This window comes from Alligator mississippiensis, chromosome 1 (assembly GCF_030867095.1).
Source record: "Alligator mississippiensis isolate rAllMis1 chromosome 1, rAllMis1, whole genome shotgun sequence".
Classification (NCBI taxonomy): Eukaryota; Metazoa; Chordata; order Crocodylia; family Alligatoridae; genus Alligator; species Alligator mississippiensis.
This window is the reverse complement of record NC_081824.1, coordinates 367511853-367524427: the sequence shown is the minus strand read 5'-3', so window position 1 is coordinate 367524427 and position 12575 is coordinate 367511853. Positions and strand designations below refer to the sequence as shown.

Here is a 12575-nt window from a genome sequence, read left to right as displayed (position 1 = left end):
GTTCAGCAATTGTACATATAGCAATTATTTTGTGGTTAAAATCACTTATTTTGACACTGGGTGAAAATATATTTTTCTCAACAACCTCTCATTAAATAAACCATTTCTCAAAAGAAGAAAAAGAAATGGCAAGTAGCTCATACTATCACCATCAAATGATTACTTATTTAATAAAATATTATTTACTCACCAGAACAAAGAATTCCTTAATTTTCGTTCCTATAGCAAGGGCTTCTGCTGTCTCCTCCTTAACTAACTTGCTTAAAAAACTTCTTAAACTGCTGTTTTTCTGTGTTAGAAAAGCTGTCAAAATTCCCCTGGCAATAGCTGTGTTATCTTCAGTTATTTTTGACCCAGGGTTGTTCACAAGCCCAAGTCTTGTATGGCTGCTTGTTTTCTAGAAAGAAAATACATAATTACTATTTTACAATTCCATCTATTTATACCTTAAGTATACATATTTGTTTTTTTAGACCTCTATGCACTAAAGTATCTTTAGATTGTTATACTTTTGTGAAAAATATATTATTTAAACTAAATGCAGTCATGCATGTATATTTAAATTTAAAAGGTACAACAATCTGCTAACATACCAATGTTTACTCTATAACAAATACTTTAACTAAACATTTTTTTGGACTATGACTACACTATTGGATACTTTGATAACTCAATAGTGAGTAAAAGACACGTCCCTTACTTCACTCACATAACTGAAAATTGGCTTAAAAAATCAATTTGAGCACAAAATAAACATGAGAAATTCTATTTAATTATCCTTTTATTGCTTAGCATCAGAAATATCTGAATTCTGAATGTATTCTAAAGGAATTGATGATACACAAGAATATAAAGAAAAAGACTGAAAAAAATATTATTCCTTAGACTGGGACAAACAAGTATAGGTTGATTTTCTTGTCTCTTAAAATCAAAGAAAAGTACATGAAATTTGTTACCATAAAGGCTACAAAGCCAAGGGAAGAAATCAATGATGTTCAGATTTATCTTGAAGATAAATGGTAGCCTTTGAGTGAGGCTTTGTTAAAAATAATTTTTTATGCGATTATAAACTGAAAATGTGTTCCTTGCAAAGTTCACCCTGTGATTTCCAAAAGAAAGTGCCCACATTACCATATTACCATATTCCCCAATACTGGATTGGAGAAAACTTCATCCAGTCCTCTCCTGATGTCCCCTTGTGCCAGAAGCTGTGGGGAATAATATATAGGAGCTAAGCTACCTTTATAACCACTGAAGATACCACTTAGTGCCACCTTAATAAAACAAAGGGATTGGAACAAGGCAGTGAATCTGTCCCAAATAACTGATAATCATACTCTGACATTTGGAAATATGCTGTCTTCATTCTGCAAAAGTGGGATATCACAGAATTAAAAAGTAAAATTCCATCAGGCAGGAGACGCCAACCAATGAAAATTTCATTTGATTAGGTGATCCAGCACACTCTCTGATTAATGTAGTCTAAATGAATTAACTGATTTGGGCCCAACCTTCCAGCACTGTGGGTCAGATTAGTGGCAGAGAGATGCTCCACAACCCACAAGGGGTTGGCACATGGGGTCAGTCCATTGGTGTCATCCAGCATGCCCAGGTCTGGCCACACATCAGATTGATCCCATGCAACTGCATCCAGCTACACACTGGACTGACCCTGCGCACCCAGATCTGGCTGTAGGTTGGACAAACCCTGTGCAGCTGGATGCAGCTGTGTGCTGTCGCAAAAGGACATTATCCAGCCCATGTGCCTCCCTATGGGTCCAGAAATATGGCAGCAGGGAAGTGGCAATTAACATTGCCACTGCTGCCTGGCTGCCAAATTTCTAGACCCCTAAGAAGCCCTGCAGACCAGATGACACAGCTTTGTGGGCCAGATTTGACCTGCCAGGGGTTGGGGTCTTAAGACATTATTGATGCATTAAGGTGGATCTCAACAGGGGTCATATCCTAGGCTTATGTAATATTTCATACCTTTTCAGAATAAAGAAATAAGCCACAGAAGGAAAAGGTCTCCTAGGCCTATTCAAAAATCTAGCAGTCACCCACATATTGAGCAATTCTCAAGGACTTGAATATTACTTTGCATCTTCAGCCTCAAGGAAATAAAGTTTTTAGAAGATCTGTTTAGTATTCTTTGAAATACTGAGAGGAAAGAGACTTCTCTATACCAACCAGCTCTTGGACTTATGACACTTGGCTTCCTAAATATAGAAATGGGACCAATGGCAAGAACATCTCCTGCTTCATCACTGATTAGTAAATCTAGAAAGTTCCCCTTTTTAGATGTTAGCCTGTAGTTACCTGGTTCTCAAATTAGCTAACTTGAACTCAAACTTCTGCCATGCATAGTATTTTGTATGTGGTTGCTTTCTTACTTGTTTTTAAAATAATATTCCATGTGCTTGAGTTTTGGGATATTAGCTGTCTAGAACAAAATACCACACAATTTTCTGTTGCTCTTTTTTTCACATCTCTTCATATTTCTGCTTCTGTAAGTTTTCTAGTCCCAAGGAACTGACTGACATTTTTGAGGTTTCCATCACTCTCCCAGGTATATACAAATACATATATATTTTCTCAACTTCATCTGTCATTTACTTTCCTTCATTAGCCCTCTTGCGGTTTCTTTTGCTGTGATTGCGAATAAAGGTAACAGGGATAAATGTTATTTTTTCTGTTGCAGTCCATAAACTAGCTAACAACACATTCGCTGATTGTCTTTGTTAGTATAAATGTTGACCATATGTGAATCTATCAATCTATCTAGAGAGACATAAAATGTTCTTTATTTCAGTCCCTCAATCCATCTGGCTAATTCTCTGGTTAGCTTTTGGACTAAGGATTGTAAAAATTAGAAGCAGTAGCAGTATTTTTAACTCTGAAAATATAAGTTACATTTTTTCCACTGACAATTACGTGAGGTGCGTTTCAAAGATAAACTACCTAATTTTGTGTAAGTGAAATAATTTGTTCTCCTTTCTTAAATAATCAAGAAAGTTTTGAAGTACTGGAAGAACACACCATTTCAGAAGCTTGAAAGGAAGATGGCTCCGTCAATATTTTCTTCCATACTCTGTCAATCACATTTGCCTTTAATGTCATATGGCATTTACTTGTGATCTTTAAAATTCTGAAGAACTGAATATAAATGCAGAAAACTCTTGATATGCTCCTACTTTCATATCTGATCTAATGTACTCCACTGACTCTATACCAGTGATTCTCAACCAGGGTCAATGAGATCCTTTGAAGGAGTTACACAATATTAGTAAAGGGGCTCAAATACCTATGTGTGATTCACACAGTAAACCCAGAGATTTCACGTAGGAATTCATTCTGACCTGTTGTGGTCTTTCTGAGTTCTTTGCAATAGAATAATTACTCTATTATATTTTCACAGTCAAAAATGAGCAACAGCTAAGAGCTGGCATTTTCTGAGGGGTGCTTTGAGTCTAAGGAAATGGAGAACCATTGCTGTATATAATATCTGCATTAGCTATCAGAGCACACACTAGATTCTTTTCCAGTAGGAATGACTAGAAACTCACCAGGTGTTTCAAAGCATTTGAAAGCAGTCGTCTCCCAGCTGGCTTGTCAAAATCAGCAATAATCCAAATAGTAACTGCATATATTACATCTTCATCTGAAAAAGAAATGGCCAATAGTGACAACTTGCTAATCTTTCTATGTAGTTTATGATTAATGCAATTTATTAAATTAATGCAGGTATGATTTATGCAAATTCCATTTTGATTTTAAGATTGGGCTTTGCCTTTCCAGTATCTTTTACCTTCCATCTTTGACTAAGACTGCATATGTACACTCAGATCATCCAGAACAAGTCTCCCAGGCTTGTTTTCCTAAGAGAAAAGGCTTGCACAGAATGACCTATACAGAAGTTCAAGCAGAGACGCAAAGAGACTGCAGTGAGGACACTGGGAAGACAGGGAGTCCTAGAGCATGCTAGTATAGCCCAGGGTAGAGGGTGGGAGGGTCAGTGAATAGGTACAGGGATTGGCAGGGTCAGGGAAGGTGGGGGGGGCAGGGATCTGTGCCTGTCCCATGCACAGAGTCCTCCAGCCCTCCCCTCCCCATGCTGTGTTCCAGCCCAGCTGTTGCTGGGCATGGAGAATGCTTCCCAGAATCCAAATGCTGCAGGGACTCCCCCTGGAGAAACTGACTCTCTCTCCAAGCCCTAAAATTCCTAAGAGATGCTAACACAGACTAGAAATACAGGATAGTTAACTTAAGTGCTGTACCACTGATATGGAATTGCCTTAGACATGGGATATCAAATAGGGCTGTGCGAAACTTCAAGCACTGATTCGATTCAGAGGAGATTTGACTTGATTCGGTGGCCGAAGCTCTGTTCAGAATCAAATCAAGAGACCCATTAATCTCTCTGAATCAAATCAGAAGCCACCAATACAATTTGGAGAGACTCAACGATTTGGATATAGACACAGCTTTATATGTTTTTTCTGCATACCTCAAGGTACCGGGCAGTTTGTGAATGCTGAGATGGTGGGGCAGATGGAGTGTCCCACGGGAATGTGTGTGGCTATGGCCAAACCGCTGATTCTCTGAATCAGAACTGAATCTTCAGATTTGGATTCGGCCTAATCAAGTTGGGACAGTGATCCGAATCAGTGAATCAAATCACTGTTCCCCGAATCAGTGAATCAAATATGGCCCATTTTGCATACCCCTAATATCAAACTGGCAGGCTGGATGAGTGGTGAGGGGCCAGTTCACAGGCTGGACTGGCCACACAGACTGGCCCCATGTGCTCAATCCAGCATGCATAGCTGGTCCATGTGGGCAGCACATGCTGTAAACTAGGCCTGTGAGCCGTCTGTAGTGCATGGGGCTGAGGCATGGGGCTTATGCATGTTTCATGTGGGCTAGTCTGGATCACACTGCATGTGGCATGTGGGTCCAATCTGAGACCCATGGGCAGCACCGTGAACTGGATGACAGAGCTCTGTGGGCCAGACCTGACCTGTGGGCCATATCTTTGACACCCCTGCCCTAGACAAGAAGTTAGTTCCCATTTAAAAATAGTGTATGAATGCTGACCAGGTTCCAGAGACTTAACGAACCTGGGAGTACTCAAGAAGGGTTGTTTTTCATCAGCCCCAGTTAAAGAAGGTTATTCTAAAAGAGATTAGTGTTGATGATGACATTTGTTTCCAGATAGTGGAATAAAGGAAATAGATTTCATAGATTTCATAGACATTAGGGCTGGAAGGGACCTCAGAAGATCATCGAGTCCAGCCCCCTGCCCAAAGGGCAGGAAGTCAGCTGGGGTCATAGGATCCCAGCAAGATAAGCATCCAGTTTGCTCTTGAAGGTGTTCAATGTAGGTGCTTGAACCACCTCCGGTGGCAGGCTGTTCCAGACCTTGGGGGCTCGGACAGTAAAGAAATTCTTCCTTATGTCCAGCCTGAAACGGTCTTGTAGTAGTTTATGACTGTTCGACCTAGTCATCATCAATGTATCATCAATAAAACAAAAAATATTGGAAACATCATTTTTTTTTAAATAAAATTAATGTATTAAATAAATGTCTGATGACATAGTGGTACACATTACTGCTGCCATGGAACTGCATTGCTGATGGTTTCTGCTGCAAACTTGCTCAAAATTCTAACTGATATATCGTCACCTTGATCAATTCTTTTCAAATGGAACATGAAAATGCTCCTACATGTAACAAAAGTCTCCCTTATGTTAAAAATATTTAAAAAGTACTGACAAAAAGCTGCATAACCCTTTACTCAGGGATGAAGTGTGCAGGTGAGTGTTAATCCATAACGTGTATCTTTAGAAAATGTCAAATGATTTTCTCTCTCCAAAGACATGTGATCTCCAAATGTGGAAACTAACATGGCTAGACAGGAAAAATGTTAAAAAGGATTATACTAAAGATAGACAAAAAGAAGAGGATATAAAGTCAATACTCTTCTGAATTATATGTATAAATTATAAATGATCACAATAAATTAATTATAAATACAATATTAAAAGTATAAATGTATTAATACTAAACTGAAACATTTTCAAGACCCACAGATACTGGGATGATGATAAATTTTAAATATGTTATGTTGCAGCTAATATTTGGTTTAAAACTGAATTTTGTACCGTCTCTAAAATCTTTAAGAATAGCCAGCCCAGCATAACAATTGAGGCTGTTTACAAAGTTGCAAAAGCAATCTAGCACTTCTGCATCAACCTGTGGAAAAACTGGAATGATATGCAGCCAGCTGCTTGCCTGAAAGCATAGGCAGATATAGGGTTTTGAAAATGGGCATGAAAGTCATGTAGTACATCATCATCACATAACACAACACATATTTTTCACCAATTTAAAAATCAGCTAAAAGCTCTGCAATGTGCTAGGAGCCTAAAGCTATATTATTCGGTTTAAGATCCAAGGAAAAACAAATATAACTGAGTTTGGAGGGGTCTGGCTGACAGCTCCGGAGTGGGGTAGGCACCTAGTGCCAGGGGCGTACAGCTGTTACTTCCTAGCCTGGCTACAGACAGAACTGGTCCCTGACCCTCAACATGTGGGTCCCCCCACGTATTCTACCATGGCTCCCGAGTACCTCCCAGTGCCTTTGCCACCTAAAATGCTCCCTGACTCCACACTATTCCCTGTTAGCCCACATATCCCCTGTGCTCAGCCCTACTCCATTGTGCCCTAAGCCCCCAAAGACCCCACCATCTCCTTCACACCCCACTGAGTCCTGTCCAGCCACCTCACTGCTCCCATGAACCCATTACACCCCACACAGAACTCATCCCTATCATACTTCAGACCGTCTGATCCTTCACCATCCACCTTCACACCCCAATGAGCCCTACCCTGCCCCTCTGAGCACTCTAACCTCACTACAGTGTCTCACACTCTGAGTCCCCCCAATCTCTATTGCTCCCTAACCCCAACCCTCCACCACACCGCCTTAAGGCCCAAACCCCATCTAGCCCTCACCCTCCCACTCCAAAAAATGCCCCAGCCCCTCCTCAGCCCATGCTGCTCTACCCCATAGGCTCCCTACCTGCCAAAAGGCCCTTGATCCTCATGGCCTCCTGAGAGCCCCTTCCCTTCAGAATCCCTCCCAAACAGTTCCCATCACCCCACAAAAGACCTACTTGGGGCTATTACTGCCCCTTCTCTCTCTGCTGCCCTGCCTCTCCACAGCATGTCCATAGTTGGCCTCCCTCCTTAACATACAAAAACAAACAGTTGGGGAGGACTCCCTTCAGCTACCTGTAGTGCCCCTACCCAGAGAGACAACCCTTCTGGATCTACCCATGCCTAGCTTTATGCAACCCTTGTCCTACTGGTTCAACCACCCACCACTTCCATTGACTGCTGAATAATCCAGGAAAAGGTCACTACAGTAGCTTGCTTATTTACCTCACTTTTGCAACTCCCTCCTGCCTCTGATTGAAGGCCACTTGCCTTCAATGCTACCACTCCCCTCCCTGTCTTTGATTTGTGTGGGTTTAGTCCCTTAGGAACAAAGCCACCCCATATAGGTTCCTAAGTAGCTTTACTGGACACACTGTAGATAATAGACAAATAAATGGTAGAGAAAAGAAGAACTTGATTAGTGGAAGATCAGTGTCATTAACACCTATAGAGTAAAGAGATTATCAGGAGCCAATAAATAATAGTGAACCATGCAGTCAATTAATTCCCTCGGCTCCTTCTGAATGGAAATGTGGGTGTCTGTGCCGGGCAGTTTGTTTTAAACTCTGAATGGAGCTGTCGCAGAGCACTAAGGTGCCCTGCTCCTAAAGAGGAGAAACTGCTAGAGAAAAAGCCCTAGCAGTGAATAAGGAGCCCAGCTGTTGGTTGCCAGGGCAACTGGAGTCAGCAAACGACCCACACCTGCCAGCGGTCAGCTGGCTGTAAGGGGCAGGGCCTGGCTCTTATAAAGCCCAGGAGCTGAGGCCAGCGTGGTGCCTGGCCAGTAGCCAAAGAGGCAGGAGCTCCTAAGCCAGGATGCAAGAAGAAGCCTGACCGCAGGTACAGTTTAAGCTGAGTAAAGGATGGCAGCTCTAAGATGTCTGAGCAACATGGTTTTAGCCAGGCAGCTTTAAGTTATGTTACAGCTTAGGGGCTTGTGTTTTGCTTTGTTGTTGTTACACCGGTGGTTTGGGTGAGGCTATCAGGGGATGGAGGAGGCCTCATAGGGAACCCACAGCAGCGTGGGGACCCTAGTGCCAGTGAGGGTGTGGCGTACGGGGTGCATAGACCCCAGCCCCAGGAGGGGGCACTACTGAGAAGCCCCAGTGTGGGCGTGGCAAGCCCCAGAGAGGGGGTGCTATTGAGAAGCCCCAATGCGGGCATGGTGAGCCCCTGAGGAAGGGCGTAGCGGTGCGGTGAGCCCTGGAGAAAGGGGGTAGCAGTGTGGTGGCCCCGAGAGATGGGGGGGCTTTACCGAGAAGGCCCAGTGTGGGCACGGAGAGCCCCAGGAGAGGGGCAGCATTCCTGAGAAGGCCCCAGAGAAGGGGGCAGCACTTAAGAAGGCCCGAGGAGAGGGCAGCAGTACTGAGGAGCCCCAAAGAAGGGGGCAGTATTATCAAAAGGGGCAGCATTGTGGAGAAGGCCCTGGAGAGAAGGGTGGCATTATTGCAAAGGCCTCAGAGAGAGGGCGGCGCTGCAGCGGATCCCTGAGAGAGGGCAGCGCTACGGAGAAGACCCCAGAGAGGGCGAGTGTATATTTGACAGACCAACGTCTATTCCAACTGCGAGGCTTGGGGTGTGGTATAAGGGGTGGTTGGAGCCACGCATAGCCCATAAGGCTAGGGTGCTGCAAAGCACCCATTTGCAGGACAAGACCCACAAGGGGCCCGGGAGTCCACGGGGACAGAAGTCACAACGAACTGTGTCCAAGAAGACATAAGGCAGCCTCCCAAACTTATCTAAACAGCAAAGACGTGGCGGGTGAGAATCGGAGGGTGCCCTTGGGCCGACTTGGCACAGAGGAAGGGGGCCTTAAGGAGATCACGGCCCTCCTGTAGGACCCCGCCCGTGACAGGAGCCAAAAATCGAAAGGGAGTGTAACTGCACACCACACTCCCTGAGCCACCCTGTCTAAGAGGAAGTGTATTTCCTAACTGGTGAATAATGTTTGAATGTATTGGCATAACTGTAGGAGGATATTATCTATTCACACTGCTTTACTACCAGTTAGCTTTGAAATGACCCCCAGGTTTAAATTTATTGTGGCTGAACTGGACAACCTCATTATCTAAGCTTAAGATGTAAATAACAGAACTGTAGAATGAAGTAACAAAGAAACTTTTTACTTTGGGGTGCTGAATCAATCAGTTTTACTGCTCATGATGACTTGTGACTGTATTATAAAATAATCTTTTACTCCAGTTCATTATTCTAACAATTTTGATTCTAAGTTTTAGCAACATCAGAGTTATTCAGGCAGACTCACAATCCCAAAAGCCTTTGGTTGTTGTAGTAAACCAAAAAAAAAAAAAAAGGGTATCAGGGATCACACACACAGATTTATATTAGGCCAGGGGGTCAAACATACAGCCCCTAGGCTAAATACTGAACCAATTCCTCTGTCCTGCAGGGCTCCCAGTTGCCCCAGGAATTCAGGGGTGAAACAGGGCCTGCCAGAGAATTCAGGGCAATGGGGACCTAATGGGAATAGCCTTTGGTAGCAAGGGGGCAAGGTCGTGTGAGCTGTGTCAACACAGTGCTGCTTGCTACACTGCCAATCACCCTGCTGCTGCTGGATCCAATCTGGCCCATGAAAGCCCCACAGGCTAGTTCTGACCTGTGGGATGGAGTGAGTTTGACACCTTGTTTTAGGCCAATCTTCTTATATATATTCACTTTGACCAATGCTAACGTTTCCTTTTTATCTCAAGTTTCCAGAAAAATGCTAACTTGTACAAATATTTTTCTTGGTGTCACTGAAGGCAAACTATTACATGATTAAAAGACTGAACAAAAAAGATTACCCTTCCTTGTTAAATACTTCATGTTCTCAGAAATTACAGCACTCTTATCTTGTGAGTCCAAAAAGGAGAAAGTTGAAAAATCTTCTGTGTCAACAGGAACTGCAAAATTTAAAATACAATTTATTACAAATAAGAACTGAAAAAAACATGACAACAGCAAGCAAGTAAAATGCTTACCTGAAGTGGAAATGAAATTTATGTATCTTCTTTCAGTACTAAAAATGGTGGGGTTTATACGGGAAATTGCATTATGTTGTTCCATGAGGAAATCCACTGTGTCCATTTGATCATTTAACAAACCCTGTAGCAAAGTAAAAAAAAAAAAAAAAAAAAAAATCAACTCTCTATAATCCCCATTTATTAAAAAAATTAAGATAAGCATACCCAAAGTAGTTAAATTCATGTGTTTCAATTTAATTTTAAAAATGTATATATTAAGTTTAGGAATGGTCAAACTGAAAGAAATATATAAATACTATATAACAGGAATCTTAATATATCGGGTCCAAATTTTCTTACATGTGTACTTTTTGCCTGAAAATATTCCAAAGATCATCTGCTTGGTCAAACTTTAATGTCTGCATAATCAAAATATACTAAGTTTCAAATACATAATTCAAATTAAGGCAAGGATGTTATTTCAACTTTCATAACTTTAATTTCAAGCCACAACATTATAAAAAATACAGAGTGTAAGTATGACTAAAACAACCTACTGCCAAGTATTTCACCTTACACTTTTTTAGAAATGCTAAGCATACCATGAAAACTGCCCTCTGGAAGAACCCAGTGGCATCAATGATCTTCTGGAGAATAATTGTCTCTAACTTTGCAGCATTCATCTCTTCACTGTTAAAGGGCACACCATTAAACAGAGCTTGAGGCAATGGACCCAGGCCAATCTTCTTATAAAAGGTTGCTCCTGCCTATTTATATCAGGAATATCATGGAGTTAAACAGAATGTGGCTGACTGTAGTAAGAAATAAAACTAATATCAAGAGACAAAAAACGCTAATGTCTAAGTACTGTATGCTCGAGTCCATTTTTGTGAGTAGTAGTGAGCAAACTGAAATTGCAATTCTATTAGAATGTCTCAGAAAGTAGCTTGGAAAACAAAACAATTAAACAGCATGTGAAGCATACTTTATCAAAAAGAACAAAAACTTCTGTAAATCCATATAAAGATTATTTTTAAATCTTTGATTATATACCATGTTATAGCATTCTTGCTAAGAGCTATTATTTACCTTGCATTATTTGAAGAATATTAGGCACATAATGAATAAGCAAATAATGCATATATTACAGATTAAATATGGTTGAAAATACATGGATGAAAATAATGCTCCTGTGGATTTCTGAAGAAAAATCTACATCATTATAGTAGAAGAAAATAGCCCTTTCCATTACTTTTGTTAAAATTCAGTATTCTTTTTTTTTCCTTTCCTTTAACTGTCCTAATCACAAACAGGAACATCTACTGTGCCTTTCTTTTACTCTCAGGTTGGCCTCTCAAATTTATCTGTCATGAGATATATATTTCATCTCATTACAAGAGGGTTTAAAAAATTCCTTGATAATCTTCCCAGTGTGTCTACATTCCACTCAGACACAAGATAATATCTGTACGTTTCTGCCTTCTCTACTTTCTGACATGAAGAATTGCAATTCTGGATTAGAATGTTTGTACCCACCAGTTATGTTTTCATTCAAGAAAATATGATTCACCTAGAAGTCAGGATTTGTTCCTTATTGAGAGTGCTTGAGTAAACTAGCATCTAATACAAGTGATGCTTAACAAATGAACTTGTCAATGGATATCTACCATAGTCATAGCTGTACACTTACTAGTAGTCAATACTAACGAGGGCAATGATCAAAAAAGACATTTCCAATATTGCAACATCTGAAAAATCTGACTCAGCAAATATTGCACTCAACTGATTTAACTTTTAGAAACATTTCTCATCTTACCTGAAAAACAAAGTCTTACCACTCTGCAAACATACCTTCCTTTCCTCATCATATTCAGAATGAATACCCAGTATACTTGGAACATTAGCACGAGGAAATTCACTTCTAAGAATGTTTTTCACATGATTCACAGTGAGAAAATCTCCCTCTTTCACTTCATGAAACATCTACAAAAATGTTAAAACAGGTACAAGACAAAGCTATTTTAGCTACACAAAAAATGCTGTCTTAATCATTTATTGTTATTATGTATGTTGCTTACAAACAGATTATACACAGGATTTCCCATCAGAACACTTGTTTAAGTAATGTTTAACACTTGTCTAAGTAATAACCCTGTTTGGTCAGGGATCACTGTCTGACATTGCAGATGAAATACACTAAGTACAGACATTCAAAAATTTGAGGTGGAATTGATCAAAATTACACAGGCTTCTGTAAGCAGCGCAGGCAGGTTAGTTCGGGAGTGAACAGAACATGTTTACCCTTTGGTGAGGAAGGCACTCAGGCTCCCTGCACTGGCCAAGGCCAGCAAGTTGTGGGTGCTTCTACATGCCTTCCAGGAGGCTCCCCA

General features: G+C 41.0%; 1 protein-coding gene across 5 annotated transcripts in view; it reads right to left on the bottom strand.

Annotated features, from left to right (window-relative positions):
- The window catches only part of UGGT2 (UDP-glucose glycoprotein glucosyltransferase 2), a 226081-nt gene that overhangs the window by 102769 nt on the left and 110737 nt on the right, over positions 1 to 12575 (bottom strand). For all 5 annotated transcript variants that reach the window (XR_002090063.2, XM_019486946.2, XM_019486945.2 and 2 more), the window contains 6 exons: positions 12037 to 12168; positions 10788 to 10952; positions 10204 to 10327; positions 10027 to 10125; positions 3567 to 3661; positions 191 to 397 (listed from right to left, as the gene is read on the bottom strand). Coding sequence is in view for 4 of the 5 variants with exons in the window: in XM_019486946.2 (XP_019342491.1) it covers positions 191 to 397; positions 3567 to 3661; positions 10027 to 10125; positions 10204 to 10327; positions 10788 to 10952; positions 12037 to 12168 (822 nt within the window). In the remaining variant the exon portion in view is untranslated. The remainder of the gene's footprint in view (positions 1 to 190; positions 398 to 3566; positions 3662 to 10026; positions 10126 to 10203; positions 10328 to 10787; positions 10953 to 12036; positions 12169 to 12575) is intronic.